Below are 18,054 nucleotides of genomic sequence, written 5' to 3' on the forward strand. Positions count from 1 at the left end.
CTCGAAAGGTTCTCGGATTTCCTATGTATCTCTATAGCAAAGTTCCTCCAAATAAAAATATAAAAAACTTGCTGGAAATGAACATAAATTTGAGTGGAATCAAGGTTTCACCTTCATGATAGATCACTGTAGTTGCAGCTTACTGCTAAATCAAAGCAAAACTCAATAGTTTTAGTTATAATTTTTTTATTCCTTTAAAAAATGTTTTTTGTTTTGGCTTTTGGAATGTAACGAAAATGTTCTATATAATATATAATATAGGAATTATGGTAACATATTATAATGCAGTCTACAACTAATTCATACAAAGATAGACAAAGAGCCAAATGGACAGAGAAGTGGGTTTAAAATGCGCAAACTCTAAAACTTGAAGATAGAACATATAAAATGAATGGTAAAGGAATGCACGACTTCTGGGAGCCAGGTACACACAAGGAAGAAAGGAGTAGCAATACTGAATTAAATGATCGGGATATATGTGTATAGGTGTGTACATATATCTGTGCTATAGCTATGTATATAGTAAAGCTATAGGTTCTATAAATAAGTGTTGTTAGTTGTCGCCTTGCTAGACGCTGTAGATGGTGCTGTTGTCCGGCTCCACGGCCACGGCCTGTATTATGAAGCGTCTGCGGTCGGCCACGTCGCTGGGCGCCGATGGCTGCGATCAGATCAGAGAGTGGGAAAGAGAGAGATGCAATTAATTAGTATATTCATAGGCATATAAACAAATTAATCAATTGGTTAATAGCTGTGTTAACTAAAATGGGAATACAAAGCAGATAAAGTCAAGCCGGGCGGGATTGGGAATACTCAAGCACATGCAGGATTAAATGTATGGATAATGTAGATGCGTAAATTATAACGAATACTCACACAATGCAACAGAATTTGATCATATTTTCATACTTTGATTGATTCATTTTTTAGCTTTTCTCTTTTGGCCTCAACTCAGCTATAAGTTACAATTGCCTTAAAACAAAAACATGCTCCTAAACAAATTTGTATTTCGATATCAATTTCCAATTTGGCAATTTTTCACGTATCACATTGTAGTTGAAACAACAATATTGTCGATGTCATCAATGTTGCTGTTGTTGCTGCTGTTGCTGCTGCTGCTGCTGCTGCTGTCGCTGCATTGATTATGATGCTTATTTCTAAATATTTGGAGTGATTTATGCTAAAGCTGCCTCTGCAATCAAACAAACAACAAGCAGCAGCAACAACGGCAACAACAACTACATCAACAACAACTATTTAAGTAAGTTTTATATGAAATGTACGTAGTCTAGGAATAATACTCGAGACTCTTGATCTAAAATAAAACATAAAAGAAACAAGAACAGAAACACAATGTAAATTAAGACGAAAACACATGGAGGCAATACAACTTAAGCTAATCGAATATCAAATTAACATAGCCAAGCCGAAGCTAAGCGAAACTAGAAGCACTTCCGCAAACTTAGACATATTCATATAGCTGGATTTGATAAGGAGTCGGGTTGTGCCACTATGACTAACGGGCATCTTTCGGAGTAGTAAAAACCATTTACCAGTCATGTGAACAAGAACAAAAACCCACAACCAGAACCCGAACCCGAACCCGAACCCGAACCCGAGCCCAGCCAGCCAAACCAAAGCCGGAGCTAACAGTTTTGAACTATCTATAACTATCGAGTTGGTAGCTTGGCGAGCACTTGGCGCACGTCACTCACATCGGTGCATTTGCATTGGGTCTCGTCGAAGACGGTGCCGGTGGTGCAGCTCTGGTTGTAGCGGCAGGCGCAGGTGCAGTTGGCGTCGTCCCAATATTTGTGATCCGATTGCTCCAGGCACTTGTCGCGCGCGTCCGTATTTTGGCACTCGCAGCGGCACAGATCCTTGCGGTACTCCTGATACGCATTGCAGTCCTCGGCCTTGATGCGGCAATCGCATTTGCATGCCAAATGCTGATCCACATTGACAATGGCATAGCCCCGCTTGCTGCTCGCCCCGAAACGCTCCACTTTGCGCACGCGCAGCTGCAGCGTCTCTATCTGCGTCGGCTGGCACGAGATCAGCGTGGAGCCGCAGCAACCATTGCAGCGATTGATGCGCGTGCACGCCGGCGAATAGTAGACATTCGAAGCCGTCTGCTCCCCGGCCTGCTCCGTCAGTGGCCGCAGCTCCACAATCGTCGGCTGCGGCGAGCAGCTCGCTGGCGTCGCATTCCGAATGGCAGCTGAAACAGATTCAAATGTAAACTAATTAGCAACGAGCTAAGCGTCGAATATTCATTCTGTTTACACTTACCACGTGCCACGCTGCGCTTAAAGTTCTCTGTGGCAATGAAATAGAAAAACAAAAACAAAGCAATGCTATAATTAGTTCCTCTGCTCGATTGTTTCTTCCTCTTTCTGTCTGTCTGTTAGCTTACCCTTGGAGGAGTTTTCGACGGAGCCATCGTAGTCTGTTGTCACATTGCCCAGTTCCAGCGAAAGCTGTTCGAGAGAGAGAGAGAGAGAGAAACATTAGGAAACAAGTTAAACTCGCTCTGCAGACTACTCTGCGGCTCGTGCAGTGTCTTATGTCACTAGATTTTGGGGTAATGCACAGAGATATGACGGCAAGATGATTCGGAGTGAAAGCCACGGAGACGATGTAGTTTGGGGTTGAATATGTCGAGAGATCGATATGATTCAACGACATAATTCGGAGTAAATTATGTTAACCAGATAATTCTGATTAAATGCATATGTCGACAGCATAAGTCGGAGTAAATTATGTAAATTAGTAAAATGCAGGCATATGTCGACAGCATTATTCGGAGTATATTATGTTTCGGAGTTAAATTCATATATCGACGGCATATTTCGTATTAAAACACGTTGACGACATAATTCGGACTAAAATGCATATGTCGACGGCATATTTCGGAGTTAATTATGTTAGCTATATAATTCGGAGTAAAATATATCGAGTAAATTGATGATGGTCGACAAAATAATTCGGAGTTAATTAAGTAAGCGACATTGTTCGGAGTAAAATGCAACGACATGGCTTAATTCAGAGTGAAAAGCATATAAAATACGTTGAGGACATAATTCGGAGTGAAATGCATACATACGTCGACGGTATAATTCGAAGTTAAATATGGCGACAGCAAATTTCGGAGTGAAATTTATATATCAATCGATTAATTCGGACAAAAAACGGCATAATTCGGAGTAAAAGGTATATATCGATGTATTAAATCGGAGTTCAATACGTTGGCGGTATAATATCACAATTCGGAGTTCAAAAAACAATAAATTGGTGGATGAATGCCCATTTCATTCAGGTCAGGGTATATATACATATAAATATATGTATAAATATATATATATATATCTATATATATTACTCAGAATATATATAAACTATAATAAAGTATAATAAACTATTAGTCACATATAGACTAGACCTATCCAGAATGCTTCGAATAGTGAGACATATCTTTTATGGCTGATAGATAAAAAATAAATGCATTTATAGAGAAGGTAAGAATGAAACACGTTAACGTGTAAAATATCAGGTAATCATAAAACAATAACCAATCGCTTTATGATAAGTAATGTATAACTGTTGTTATATATATATTAATATCAAAATAAAACCCTTTATGACAACATCCGCTAAAATTGTCATTTGGAAGAGCCATAAAATAAGCCACCTTAAGAATTAAGTCAATAGCAAATAGGAAGGCGACAATTAACTGTTTTCTATTATGAATCATATTAAGTGTGTGTGATCACAGATAAAGCTTTAGATTGACTCAGTGCTACATAGAACTGAAACTGCAAGCATTATGATAGATGAAGATCGTTGGCTATTGAAGTGGCCAGTAAAGAGTGGCTTGACTGGGATAGCCAGTGCCACAAACACCAAGCAAAGGGAACTGGCAACAGTAAATTCTGAAAGAAAAAAACACAGTCCAAAATATTTGTTTAACAAGAATTGGGCAATACCTTTCCGAACTGGTGGGCACAGGCGCACGGATATGAAGTGGGTCAGCTGCTTAAAGATCGCTAGTTCACCTTATAGAACAGCTGTGCCACAGCTCCTATACACTTTTTCGACATAATCTCGCCGAAACTTAAAATAAGTGAAAAAGTCAAAGGATTTGTGGAGCTCGCTCACTGATCGATGCTGATCTTCTTAGTAAGAAGTAATTTTCTTTTAGTCCTAGCCATTCTAGGCAGGCTTCAGCTAGCAAAGCATATTCAAAGTTTCCTGTGTTAGTTTCAGTTGCTGTTTTGAACAGACAAAAAATGAAAATAAAAAAAAAACAGCTGCAAAAATGCTCTGGGGACAACTCAAGCTGAAGAAAACAATAGAAAAACACCTGTCGTGCGTCGGTAGCGACAATTCGATCGTCTCAGCTAAGCTGTCGATTAGTCATCGCAACATCGCAGTTTGCTGTCGCAAGCAATGCGCTAGCAATGGAAACACACGCAGCATTTCGAAATGCCAGCGCTGCTGTTGGTGTTTGTGCCCACATCTTTGCCAGCTGAGTCAACTGGCCCGAAGGGTATGCGAGGCATTCGCTCTAGAGCCCGCCAATAGAGTTCTACACACGTTCCACTGTCGCTGTTACAGCTATTGCCTGATTGACCAATTGACACGTCGCTAACATTGGCGTCAGACGACGTTTCACTGTTTCTCGTTTCTCATTCCTCGTTCCTTCGTTCCTCTCTATCTCGACTCACAGTGTCGTCCCAGCTGCTGCTGCCAACTGTTATTTAGCTTCTAACCAATTAGCACGTAAAGTTCAGGGGTAAAGCGAAAGAGCGAGAGCGAGAAAGAGAGACAGAGAGCGAGCGGGAAGAAAACATAGGTATTTAAAGCACTACAAACTGCAAATATTATTGAATACAACTAAATCTATTTTGCCTGAAATATAAATATATTTGCGTTCCATTCTACTTCACACTTTTCAATTATTATGCCAGACTGCCCGACTAAAAAATACCCTGACTACAGTGCTCTTGTGCTACATATACATATGCATCTATATCTATATCTATATCTATATCTATATCTATATCTATATCTATATTCTATATTCTATATTCTATATTCTATATTCTATATTCTATATTCTATATTCTATATTCTATATTCTATATTCTATATTCTATATTCTATATTCTATATTCTATATTCTATATTCTATATTCTATATTCTATATTCTATATTCTATATTCTATATTCTATATTCTATATTCTATATTCTACATTCTATATTCTATATTCTATATTCTATATCTATATCTATATATCTGTGGAATCGTCCATTTTTAAGGTTCTCCCATTTTTCACTAGGTTCGTCGGCTCGTATATAGTGTTAGTAGGCCTTGACCGCTTGCCAATGGTATACAAATGAAAAAAATGTATATGAATTCATTGATCGTAGTAGCATTTAGAAAGAAGGCAAAACACAAATCCAAATCCAAGTCAAATCACAATAGTACAACAAATGCCATCCAGACACAAAATATATTAAAGAAAAACACAAAACTAAATTATATAAGGATCCGTATATCAAAACCAAACAACTTGCATTCATGTGGAGCCTACTTGTGGTAAGTGGAAGCCGAGATCTTTTACTCCAAGCATATTCCTTAGTCCATGACACTTTAAAGAACCCCGAATTTGTCCGATATCTTGCATATTCCATATCTCGCTATATACAATTTTTGATCTACTAAAACTGCGAGAATGGGCGGCTTACGGCCAATAGGATTTACTAGCCAAAAAGCAGACTATAATTTTCCAAAGGCTTTCATATGGTCGGTCATATGGAGTCCGAATCGGAAACTAGATTTTCTATAGCTATTTAGGAGAAGAAGAAATTCCGAATACACAAAATTCCCGTTTAGAGTTAGCGACGCTCCCGTTCTGAGAAGCGTACAAAGCCGCGTAATACGATCCGATTAGTTCCGATAACCGTATTTGCTTACGTTTATGTAATTGTATCCGTAACTGTATCTCTAGCTGTATCTGCAACTGTATCTAAGTAAATATTTGTAAAGAGCTTCGCCTCGCACAAATAAGCCAAAATCGCATTTTCATTTCCGCTGCGACTTTCGCCGCGAGGGATGTCGAGCCAGAGGCGGGGAAGGGGCTAGGGTATAGGCGTCAGAAGCAGAGGGATTTATCTTTTAATTGTTGCAAACACAAGTGCTAAGCAAATACGCGTGCGAGGTGGGAGCATGAGTAACGCCCCCGATTGTTAAGGCGTAGTGCCAGCTATTTGGCTTTGGAGTCAAGGCGGCCACTATCAATGCCAGGCCAGGGCAGCCTTAGGCTGCCAGCGAGGCGCCGCTGTCCATTTGCGTGGCTTATCAGGCAAACAGACTGAATGGACGAGCGTGAAAAAAGCTGCTGCTGCTGCTGCCGCTGCTGCTGCTGCAACTGTAATGGCAACGGCAACAGCAACGGCGACGACAACTGCAGCTGACCCAAATATGCAACGTCTCGATCTCGGTCTACGTCTTGGTTGAGGTGCGGCGCTTTGGCGCCAACTCCCAGCGGGTATGTGTGTGTGTATGTATGTGTGTGTGTACGTGTGTATGTGTACTTACCGTGACAGGCTCGACAGATGTGGCTGCTGCGCCCTGGCAGCAGCTTGTTGCCTCCGCAGCCTCGACGCCAGCGGCGACTGCGGCTGCGTCGGCGGCAGCGGCGCCGGCATCGTCGTCATATATCTCGCGCGGCGGACGTATTCTGCCTTGGGTTTGAGAGAAGCGCGACTGCGCTGTCGCAGCGGCGGCAACGGAAATGCCACAGCTGATCACAAGCAGCAGCAACAGCGTCGAAAAATGCGTTGACATTTGGCGTCGACGTCGCTGTTGCGCATGCTGTAAATCGCTGCTACTACTGCTGCTGCTGCAGCTGCGCATCGTGTGCTGGGTTTGTGTCATGGCTAAGCGGCTGTTCTTGCGCTGTTAACCAATGTACCGTTATTATCGCTAGCTGTCACTTTGTTGTCTGCAAATAGAGCAGCGTAAAGAGTGAGTGAGAGGGAAGAACAACACTTCATTAGCATTTATGTAAATAGTTAAGCTTTTCACTTCTGTTTGGGCGATGATTTATGGCTTTTTTTATGACGAGCGGCAGAGGCGTCAGCCAAGATGTGGCTGCCCTTCTGACAGCTGATTTATTTATGTTACAGTCGAGTCAATGCAACAGGTGTACGCACACCAACACTCTGGCATACACCGTATACCACACGCCAATTGGCAGACAAACGTAACTTTAATAATTGGGGTCAGTAAATGTTGTTGCTGCGGTTGTTGTTGTCAACTGTAGATGACAAAACCTTTTTTTGTGTATGGTTAACTTGACATTGATACAAAAGTACACACGCCACAAAATATATAAAGAACAACAACAAATGCAGCGTTATCATAAATAGACATACAGACAAAAGTATGTGTGTGTGCGGGGGTGTGTGTGTGTGTATGGGTGTTTACAATTATGTGTTGGGCATATCAATAAGTAAATCATCAGCAAGCTGATTATTACAAAAATGTAAGAGTCAAATTGATGAACTTGAAAATACCCTGTATTCCATATATCAGTTGAGCAGACTGAAAAACTTTAAATTCATAGAATTTTTATTGCTTCACATAGATCATATATATGTATATCATATCATATATATCAAGTCCTTTTTTTGTCAGTTAACTTGAATTTGTCGTGCATACCCTCTTTTGGCATACTGCTCGATTGTAGGACATTTTGAGTGCGTGACACAAATGCTTATTTGCCGCTTTTGGCCATGAATGAACAATGTTTGTTTTCTTGGCCTGGTTGATCCGACTCCTCAATCAGCTGACCATTTCGATAAGCAGTTACCGAGCGGGTGGGTTTCTTGTCCGGAAGCAGTAAAAATAGTCGAAGTGCATAAGGAAAAACATCTAAGAATGTTGCACTCGAATGCAGCCGACTACGAAATGCTCTTTCGCAGTCGTGCAATGCATTGATATTGATTTACATTTGCACTCGGGCAGACATGATTGTATATATCATATAAGTAACTGCTCTTATTTCTTGTCTACAATCTCTCTATATTATTTTATATATAGTTTTTAATAAACAGTTTTTTAAAGTAAAAAGTAACTTAAGCTGCGGCAACAGCTAGAAAAAAGAGACTAACATTTTCGTAGCTCTACATTTATGACTATATACTAAATTGACTTCGAAATTCTGTAGCCTGAAGAAATTAAAGTTTAATTTAAGCACAGATATTGAAAGTTTTTTTTTATTCTAAGGTCACATTCCACACAGATCGGGTCAATTTATAAGGCAAGATATTGATAGCGATTAATTGATCATAATTATTAGGATTACACTTCCACTTGAACAGTTATTATTATATCATTAATATATCATCAAAATTGATTAAAGTGGAGAACTATGACATATAATGGTTACATTCTACATAAGTAAATATAAATTTGATTTACTCTTTTTACTAGAGTATTTCTTATGCGTGACTTCAACGAAGACACCGAAAACTGAAGGAATAAATGAATTTTTAATTAAAGATTCATATGCACCAGGCGTGTGCATGCTGATTTATGGGTATATATGAATGTGTGCATGTGCGTAGGGATATTATGTGTAGCCTTTCCTACACATATACATACATAATATGAACATATTTATGTATGCCTGTCTGTCTCTGTGTGTACATACATATGGCATGCATAAATCTGAAAATGCTTATTATAGGTCAGTTAGCGCGTTTCACTTTCATTTGCTGCTGCTGCTGCTGGTGTTGTTGTGGAGATAATGGTGCAAAGAATAAAAACAAAAACAAACACAAAAATATATATGAAATATATGCAAACGCTGATAGCGAAACGCTCAAGGCAGTTTATCAACTAAGCAGCCACAATAATAACAACAATGCATCGCAATTCATTCATAAAAATGCAAAAAATATATGCAAAATGGCCTCCCACAAGTTGTGGCAGGCAAATTTGAAAGCTCGCGCGAGCTTAAGAATGCACCACGCACATAAGAGACAAAAAGGAAAAAAACAGCAACAAAAACAAACGGAATACCACAAGTAACGGGCGATAGTACGCTAAGCAGTGTATTGGTGTATATGTATGTGTGCGTGTTCGTGTATGTGTGTGTGTATTTTGTGGGCCTGCACTTTATTTAAAAATAGCTCAAGCTCTTACTTGGAACAGCAGCGCAGCGATTAAAGAAGAGATTTATTTAAAGGTATTTAAAAAAGCTTCGCATTACCGCATAGCCAATAAGAAGAAAAAAAGCATAAATGCTTATGTTTAAGCACACTTGTTGTGTATACAGCACAGTGGAGATGCCTGCACACAAAACACATGCGCACGCGTAGAAGTGTTTATTTATGTAATCAGCGAGACAAAAACAACAATCGTGTGTGCGCTACTATCAATGCGACAGCATTTTTGTCTTCTCTTCTTCTGTCTTTCTTTTCTTTGCCATTGAGTAAACAAATGCTGATTGATATGACAGCGATTCGGCTGTAGTCGTGGTTGCTGTTGTTATTCTTGTTGTTGTTCACCTGCGTGAATCATGGGTGGCTGCAGGAAGCAGCAGTAAAAATATATGAAACTTAGTCAGTTAACAGAGCGCAGTGACTCAAATTCTGTTAAATGCAAATTAATGTGCGATGTCTGTAGTTTTCGTCAATTTTCTTTTGTGCTATTTTGCCAGGGTGTAGACAAGACGTGCATATATCAGTGTATGTGTGTGTGCGTGTGTGTGCGTGCGTCTGCCGGCGTCGCTTATCACACAAATCGTGCAATATTTAGTCATGTGTTGCATTAGCAGCAGCAATAACAGCGCATGCCAATGCTGCTCTGTAAGTACGTTGCCTGCGTACAGATTATAAATTCAGCACGTTTTAATTAATAAGTTAATGCGTTTGAGTTTGCATTTGTATTGCCGTTGACCGATCGATGTCGTTGTTGCTGCGTCGATGTCGGTTTTACCCGCATAGCCGGAGAGAGACATAGCAGAGCGGTGCGTCATACTGCGATCCCGCTTTACCTGGCTAAAGCTTCTCAGCCATTTTCGTCAGCATAGCTCGGCTATTGCGCACGAGCGCCAATTTCAATTGCCAGCGCTGTCAGGCCAACAAACAACAACAAACCACAGCGGCCGACAGCAACAGAAAACAAAAGGGACATAGCAAGAGGCAGATAAGAGCAACGTCTGCGCACGCAAAAAGGCAAATCAATTACAATTATAAAAAAAAGTGCTGCAGTCGCGAAGGCACGACTAGCTAATACCCTAACCAAAGCGATGGCACCGCCGATCTGACAGACTAGTTGCAATATTTATGTATATTTGATAGCCATTTCAACTTCGTGACTATTACAGTGCCGGTTAATATATATATATATACATCAAGCTGTCCCCTCGATGTAGTAAGAATCATACTACGATGCCCTTTACATGTTGCAATGGGCATCGTAGTATGATTCTTACTACATCGAGGGGACAGCTTGATGTTTTGCATGTTTAATAACTAGCATGTCTGCAACAGCTGAGGTATAAAGGGCAACATAAATTATGGATTTAATGGTTCCCAAGCGGATCGGTAAAGTGATCGTTCAGCTCAACTCAGCTCAGTTCAGTTCAGCACAGTTCAGCTCAGTTGAGATCGTTGGTCCGGGGGCAAAAACCCGAGTTTGATAAGCAGTTCGATTTCGGCTTTGATAAGCAGTTGGATAATATTTGCTGCCGCCCTTCCGTGTATTCAAATTGAAATCGTATTACAACAACTATTAGCAGTTGTTGCTCGTTATGATAATTAAACGATTGCTGTCAACCTGTCGACCGGCTCAAATGCTTGATTCACCTGCAAGTCCAGTTTAGAGCGGGTTTTATTTTTAATAATCAACTGCTTATTTGTTTAAAATGAACACAAAACACAACATTTGTGATATGCAATCCGATTGGGTGTGTTATAATGCTCAGGTGTGTTCAGGTAAACTCTACATATTCGCTTTTCTCAACGTTCGCATATCGAAATTGTTCATAGTTATTTTTTAAGTTTCTTTTGGTTTTTTTTTTATTTTTACAAATATTAATTAAATGTAAATTAAATATTTATTCGAATTTTTTTATTATTCAACTTCAGAATGATTCTACAACAGGTTAAAATAAAATACAACGTGCGTTCAGTCAAGCGCAACAATTTCCACGGGATTTTTTCAATTTTTTATTTTATTTTTTGTAATTTGTGTGTGGTTTTTTTACTTTTGTATATTCATCAACAACAATCGTCAGAAATTACAATTCGTTTCGATGAGTGATCAAATGTTGTTCTAATTTTTAGTTGAGTTTTCGAAGCGACATTATCAACCGTTAACAAAGGCAACTCGCCAAATGCATGCAGCACAAAAGCTTTGAGCCCGTTTAGTTAAAACAGTAACAAAAACAGTCACAAAAACAAAAACAAAAATGTATACCAAATAAAAACAACAAAAAGTTGCTGGCGGCTGAGGGTCGCATTGCTTGATCGCCAGTTTTAATGGATTATTTTGACGTAAAGTTTAATGAGTTTTATTTTTTTGGTTTTTTAATATGCACTTACACGTAGCTGTCTGCTCTCAATGTTTTGACACAAGCCTTTTAATTATCTAACTTTTTTTGGCGCAGCAAAAAAAAACTAAAAACAAAACGAGAATTTATTTTATTAACTTTTTCAACGACGACGACGACAACGACGGCGACGGGCGACGCACACTCCAAACACAAGCACAATTCGTTCAAAACTGTCGCCTGTGTGGGCCAACAGCGAGACTTTTAATGACAATAACGTTTATTTCGCCGCTGGCGTTGCCTCTGCTGCTGCTGTTGTTGCGCTCTGACGCTCTCAGTTTTGAACGGACGAGGCGCTCACATGTCGGCTGCTGCGATCGTCGTCGCTGAAATTTTTTAACTGTTAAGGCTGGTTGACGTGCATGTATGTATGCAAACTGCACCCTGCATAGGTGCACTGTTAATTAACAGAGCGTTCGCAGGAGCTTTTATGAACAGTCGAAACAACTTTGCACACACTTGTACACGCATATTTATGAATGTTAAATCTATGTATGTATCTACTTATCTATATGTATGTATGTGCAGAGCTTTATAGGGCAATTTGTATTAAAGTGCTGTTAAGCTAATGTTGGATAGATGGTGTTTTGTAAATAGATTCATTTTTTTATGAGTATAATTTTATAAATATAATTTGTTGAGTCATTTTTTTTTAATTAATTCATACTCATTATATTGAACCCTAACAAAATATATTATTTTATTTTTTATATATATGAAATAAATGTGCCTTGAACGTTACTCCATACTCTGCACGTATTCGGTCCTCTACCTCTGGCAGCAGATCGCCCTCAGGCTATCAATAAGCTTGCAAATTAAGAGTAATAGTTTCTTCTACACTTTGTCAACGATTGAAAGAAGGATGTTTCTGGTTTGCTAAAGATATAATAACCTGTAACTGCTTCTGTAACAGTTGAATGCCAGTAAGCATAGTATTCGAGCAATATGTTCGATTTTACTTACCTTGCTAGGGATTCGCAGAGTGTTGGCTTTGAATGTGCCGCGTGAGATCGATGGATCGAAAGAACTGCGTATTGCATAGAGTGCAGATATGTTTGATATGTCCACGTTCGGACATCATGTGCTCAGTTAGATGACTTATTTGGGCAAAGGACTTGCCGCATTCGGGGCAGACATAGGCACGCTCTAGATGCTGGCTTCTCATGTGCTTCAACAGGTGATCGGCGGTGGTGAAGTCCGCCTGGCACACTTTGCAGATGTGGGCGCGCAGTAGAACGTGCTGGCGCTGCAAATGTACTCTTACGGCCTCGCGGTTTTTGTGCGATTTGCCACAGAAGATGCAGTCAAGAGGATTACGCTGATGCGATTTTTCAATATGCTTCAATAGGCTGATGCTGCCGGTATATCCATTGGCGCAAATTGGACAAACGTAGGCGCTGGGCTTGGGCTTTGGATCAGCGATGCAGGACTCTTTATCCAAATCCATGGGCCATCCAAATGTTAAGTCATCATCCCAGTCAACCGTTGGCAGCAGCTCGTCAATGTTCTCCTCAAGCATTTCCAGATCCTCCGTCTCGTCCACAACGCTGCCATCGCCATGCAGACTGTGCTCGCTCTCAGCATGAGCAATCAGGTTATTCATGCAGTTAAACGCTTTCGCGTCGTTGCAGTTATCCGCGCACATTGCACAGTAAAAGAGCGACTGTTCGCCATGCCACGACACGACGTGCTTGAAGAGGAATATCGAGGAGCTATAGCGTTTACCAAATGTACCGCACTGCAAACACATATACCGCCGATCCGTGTGTTTGCGTTGGATGTGACGCTGATGCAGCTGCTCATCACCGTACAGCGTTAGGCAGTATTTGCATATGTGCAGCCGGGCTATACGTGCATCGCACAGCTGCTCATGTACCTTGCAAGCAAGGAACCGGGGAAACGCCACCAGGCAGGAACGACAGTAGTAGAGACGACCAGTTTCCGGTTTCTTCACATTCGATACTGTAGGCAAGATGATTTTATTATTTGTATTTGAAGTTTTTGGCAATATGCTTCTTAGTTCCATGGCGCGCCAATATCTTAATTGTGTTTATAAACGGGTGCCCAGTTAGATACAATTTATGGCTAGACTATCGATAGATCGATACTGAATACGCGTTATCTGTACACACTGAAGTTTATTGGTCCGATACATTTAGAAAAACATGTAATAATTGGTAGAAGAAAGGGTTGAACTTATTTTATTTCGTTTTTTTGCTAAATTTTAGCTGGTCGGAAAAAGTTTAGATTCAATATGTTTGCTAATATTACCAATTACGATACGATAAATGTGCTTACAGCAATCGATAGATGTCACGAATGAAACTTTGCTTTGAGTGACATCACTAGCATGCATTGGCAGCACTTGCATTTGTGATATCGTGCAACCGTATCGATAGCAATTGATGCACCCATATCTTCTACATCCCTACACTGTTGCATTTGCATAGCCAAAAAATGCCAACCTAAATAGTTGACTTTGCGTTTATTGTATTTCGATTTCGATAAAGACGAATACATTTTGTGATTCCATACCCGTACACCCCTTCCTCCTACAGCAAAGAAAACGACTCGAGATGAGCGACGCATGCGAACGGGAGCAGCGCAGCGAAAAGTGCGCCTCGCCGAAAACTGCATCAGCTACGGCGTCGATGACGTTGGCGTCAACAGCCTTGGAATCGCAGTCACACAACACAGTAGGACAGCAACAGCAGCAGCAACAGCAACAGCAGCAACAGCAGCAGCAGCAACAGCAACAGCAGCAACAACAGCAACAACAGCAACAACAACAACAGCAGCTGCAGCAGCAACAACAAGAATTATCTATGGCCAGTGGCAGTACACCATCGTCAATAGCGCCAGCTGCTGGACGACAACAACCGCATTTGCGTTCCAGTGAGAGTGACATGCGAGAGCTGCGCGAGATTAAGCACTTGCTGTGGGGCGCCAGTGTGCGCGAAGATGTATTCAAGCGTTGGTCTCAAGGTAAGTTGCTGTTGCACCACCCACACCCGAACCTTAACTCGACTACACCACCCAAACAGATAGTGGCAGCCGTTAACGAGCGCGCGCGCTTTTTGTGTGTGTATCTCTGTATAATATATAATACATACTATATGCAATTGCAGGCTTTGAGTTTAGTGATGTGGAGCCCTCGGCTTTGGTGCAAAAACAGGGCGGTCCTTGTGCTGTGATAGCGCCCGTGCAGGCGTACTTGCTTAAGATAATTATCATGGACATGCCAGGCATTCAATTAACAAAGGTAAGCACCCTTATTCCCTACCCCCCTCCCGCCCACACTCTCCTAATGTCAACAGAAATTAAATTTTTATTTAATCTCATTACCAGCTGCCCAGTGACAAATGCCAGAGTCTACTCATTCAGGCACTATGCAACATATTGAAGAACTGTCGAGCGCCGCGATATATAATTGTCACACTACAGCGGCGATCAACCAAAGAGCGTCGCCTGACGCCGCCCACTGATCCAATTGAAAATGCTGTAGAAGCGGAGGAGTCAACTGGTATTGATGCTGCTGATCCGGCTTCAGCTGCTGCTACTTCTACCAAAAACGATGCAGCTATGGTCACACGTTTCAATTTGGAATTGACACCGGAGCAATTTCATGAGCGCCTGCATACGCTCCACTTTGAGCACATTGCCGAGGTGGCCCGCTACTATGTGGACAACTATAGTCAGCTATCGAATACGTACGGTGTGCTGTTGTTTATGTATTCGGTATTCCTAACCAAGGGCACGGAGCAGGTGACATCTGATATATCGGACACATCGGAGCCGCTGATACACAGCACATATGGCTATGGGGCACAGTCGCTAATTAATCTAATGCTAACTGGACGTGCCGTGGCGCATGTCTGGGACAATGAGCAGGATGTGGGAGGCTTGAAACTACGAGGCATTTGCGAGCAGAGCGATATTGGATTTATAACCCTAATGGAGCAGATGCGCTACTGTACAGTGGGCTCGTTCTTCAAGAATCCACGCTATCCAGTTTGGGTAATGGGCTCAGATACGCATTTAACTGGTACATAATCTCAGATATCATAGATCTAGATATATATATATATTTTTTTTATATTTACATTTATTCATTCATATGTTGCAGTTTTGTTTAGCAACGAAAAGAGGCTTGTCTCTCCAGAGACACCATCGGAGACAGGACGTCGGATCTTCAAGTCATACGATCCTGAGGGCAACAATTTCATATCGAGCACTTTGCTGCGGGATGTGCTGGCCGCATTGAATCTGGTCAGCGAGCCGGGATAGTAAGTTCTCCCAAATCTCTGACGCTAGCTAAATAACAGAATTATTTCATCTCATCTCATCTCCTAGTGTAAGTCTCATGCAAAAGCGTTTGGATCCAGAGAATCTCGGTATCATTCTCTTGAATGCATTCATGGACGAGTTTTTTCCATTGGAGCGCCGCTCAACGCCTGATACGTTCGAGCTTTTGCATTACAATGGCATACCCGGCTCTAATGATAACAACAAGGTGAACGAACATTCGACTTGCTTAAGATTTTGTAGCGCAGCAAAACATATACTTAATGGGGAGAGCGTGAGGTTGCGGCTAACTGGATATTTGCTGCTAGTTTCCAAATTTAAATTTAAAACTGAATTTATAACATTTTGCATAGATTTGTCATTAGGACTGCAGGCTCTATTTTTCATTTACTATGCTTTCAACATAAAGGTAAACATCTTTTGGATTACTAATGTCGTCCACGAAATATATGTATATCGTTTTTCAATATAGTTGACATGTGAAAGTCACATTGTGTTATTCAGATAAGAAAAATGTATATATTAAGACTGCAACGATATATTAAGTGCAGCATCTCAGATATAAGCAAAGCCAGTTGGCATATAAGAGATGTAGACTTTAGCTTTACGTATCCAGCCAATTAGAAAATAATATAGTTTAATGAAATCGAATCGAAAGTCTTTACATTCGATAAACAATACGATTAGAAGCTTATCATGTATATAAAAATACGAAAACGTATGAATTCTTTATCGATTTGATATTTAATTGCTTAATTACTTTGCCGTTCTTTCTATTATCGCTTGAATACTCTAGATACTTCTTTTGTTCCTTACAGGTGCGCTATTACTGTGGCTCGGCGATATTGCTAGAGGGCGATCTCAAGTCGATTTGCACCTCAAATCCGATGGTCACATGCCTGCAGACCAAATGGCCCAACATTGAGATCAACTGGCACGATGGACACATGCCCTCATTAAATTGACGTCCTAATTAAAAAAAAAAAAAAAAAAAATATACAAAAAATATAAAAAAAAATTAAGAAAAAAAAGGAAAAACTAATGCAAAGGCAGCAACAGCAAAAAAAAAAAAGAGAAAAAACAACAACTAGAGCAAGAGTAGCGGCAAAATGTTGCCATGCACATCTTTATTTCAAACACCTTTCAATTGTTTATTGATAATTTATTGAAAAACGTTTAAAAAACAACCAAAAAAATGCAACAAACAAAAAAAAAATTCAGCATAAAAACTAAGAAAAGGAAACTAACACAGCCCACACACATACACACACACTCACACAGAAAGAGAGAAATGCACGCACACAAATACATCCAACTCACATACACATACACACACTGACACACACTCACGGACAGACAGGAACAAACACGCATTAATTGTAATTTTGCAACAATAATAATAATGATTCATGTTTGGCGCATTATTATGCATATAAGAAAAGAATACGTATTGAAATGTAATTATTGTTTGCCATTGTAATTATAAGACCCAAGAAATTATTATACATATTATAACCCAAACAGAAAAGCCCAAAATATAATAACTGCAAAATTAGCAAAGAAACACATACACACAGACGAACCAGTCGCACATGCATACACATATACACACACACATTAAGAACAAAAATTTTTGTTTATGGCCTTTTAACAAATTAATTGTAGTGTTTAAAACAATTTAATAAAATTAAAAACCAACTAAATGCGTAAAAATTTAAATGAAAAAGTATCAATCAGAAAGAGACAGATAACTGCAGCGGGAGCAAAAGAGATGCATGTATATACAGATACATCATTTGTATGTGTATAAATTCAATACTCTGGCTAACCAGATAAACGTTGGAATCACCTTAAACCGAGGCTATGATATATGCGCCTAAGCCAAATCGTAGATATATAACGATTATCTTCTGCATATACAGCTATATAAGCCAAGACTCGGAGTTATATCACCTGCATAGTCAACTCAGTGTATTAGATGTTCTCTATTTGTACGCTCAACTCTATCAAAGTAAAAACTAACGGTACCAACTGCCTTGATTTTGAGGCCAAAAAGCAGGCTAAACATTTTGGCTTAGAGATTTAAATAGAGCTTTTTTATGGAAGCTCCAAGTAGA

At 40.1% G+C, this 18,054-nt stretch overlaps 3 protein-coding genes across 6 annotated transcripts; 1 reads left to right on the top strand and 2 right to left on the bottom strand.

Moving 5' to 3' along the window:
- Window positions 1–216: 216 nt before the first annotated feature.
- Window positions 217–12,175, bottom strand: LOC111603200. 2 transcript variants are annotated; one of them, XR_002751665.2, is made up of 7 exons: window positions 11,625–12,175; window positions 6,607–7,012; window positions 2,417–2,480; window positions 2,293–2,319; window positions 1,716–2,221; window positions 877–1,315; window positions 580–661 (listed from the first exon to the last, which is right to left on the bottom strand). XR_002751665.2 is itself a non-coding variant. In XM_023320689.2 (6 exons), the coding sequence occupies exons 2-6, from the start codon at window positions 6,943–6,945 to the stop codon at window positions 569–571; spliced, it is 1,029 nt and encodes a 342-aa protein (XP_023176457.2). In that variant the 5' UTR covers window positions 6,946–7,012; window positions 11,625–12,165; the 3' UTR covers window positions 217–568. The 2 variants fall into 2 exon arrangements, 1 of the variants encoding a protein (XP_023176457.2); XM_023320689.2 differs by lacking the exon at window positions 877–1,315 and having other exon boundaries at window positions 217–661; window positions 11,625–12,165.
- Window positions 5,418–16,932, top strand: LOC111603197 (ubiquitin carboxyl-terminal hydrolase MINDY-3 homolog). Its single transcript, XM_023320685.2, has 7 exons — window positions 5,418–5,604; window positions 14,191–14,617; window positions 14,761–14,894; window positions 14,981–15,677; window positions 15,759–15,918; window positions 15,986–16,145; window positions 16,756–16,932. Exons 1-7 carry the CDS (start codon window positions 5,587–5,589, stop codon window positions 16,900–16,902), a joined length of 1,743 nt encoding a protein of 580 aa, XP_023176453.2. The 5' UTR covers window positions 5,418–5,586; the 3' UTR covers window positions 16,903–16,932.
- LOC111603198 (zinc finger protein 3) lies at window positions 6,941–13,750 on the bottom strand. 3 transcript variants are annotated; one of them, XM_023320687.2, is made up of 2 exons: window positions 12,596–13,749; window positions 6,941–7,012 (listed from the first exon to the last, which is right to left on the bottom strand). In XM_023320687.2, exon 1 carries the CDS (start codon window positions 13,656–13,658, stop codon window positions 12,600–12,602), a length of 1,059 nt encoding a protein of 352 aa, XP_023176455.2. In that variant the 5' UTR covers window positions 13,659–13,749; the 3' UTR covers window positions 6,941–7,012; window positions 12,596–12,599. The 3 variants fall into 3 exon arrangements, with proteins under 3 accessions (XP_023176455.2, XP_023176456.2, XP_023176454.2); XM_023320688.2 differs by lacking the exon at window positions 6,941–7,012 and adding an exon at window positions 12,364–12,533 and having other exon boundaries at window positions 12,596–13,750; XM_023320686.2 differs by lacking the exon at window positions 6,941–7,012 and adding an exon at window positions 12,364–12,536.
- Window positions 16,933–18,054: the final 1,122 nt, after the last annotated feature.

This window comes from Drosophila hydei, unplaced genomic scaffold (genome assembly GCF_003285905.1).
Source record: "Drosophila hydei strain 15085-1641.00,03,60 unplaced genomic scaffold, DhydRS2 tig00000211-arrow-pilon, whole genome shotgun sequence".
NCBI lineage: Eukaryota > Metazoa > Arthropoda > Insecta > Diptera > Drosophilidae > Drosophila > Drosophila hydei.

Excerpts from the sequence above, each read along its gene's own strand:
- LOC111603197 (XM_023320685.2), top strand. Across the intron at positions 14,618-14,760 it reads ATTCAAGCGTTGGTCTCAAG|GCTTTGAGTTTAGTGATGTG; the intron begins GTAAGTTGCTGT and ends ATGCAATTGCAG. Across the intron at positions 15,919-15,985 it reads CTGGTCAGCGAGCCGGGATA|TGTAAGTCTCATGCAAAAGC; the intron begins GTAAGTTCTCCC and ends CTCATCTCCTAG.
- LOC111603200 (XM_023320689.2), bottom strand. The coding sequence starts at position 6,945 with ATGACACAAACCCAGCACACGATGCGCAGCTGCAGCAGCAGCAGTAGT. Across the intron at positions 2,481-6,606 it reads CATCTGTCGAGCCTGTCACG|CTTTCGCTGGAACTGGGCAA; the intron begins GTAAGTACACAT and ends TCTCTCGAACAG. Across the intron at positions 662-1,715 it reads CCCAATGCAAATGCACCGAT|CCATCGGCGCCCAGCGACGT; the intron begins GTGAGTGACGTG and ends ATCTGATCGCAG.
- LOC111603198 (XM_023320687.2), bottom strand. The coding sequence starts at position 13,658 with ATGGAACTAAGAAGCATATTGCCAAAAACTTCAAATACAAATAATAAA.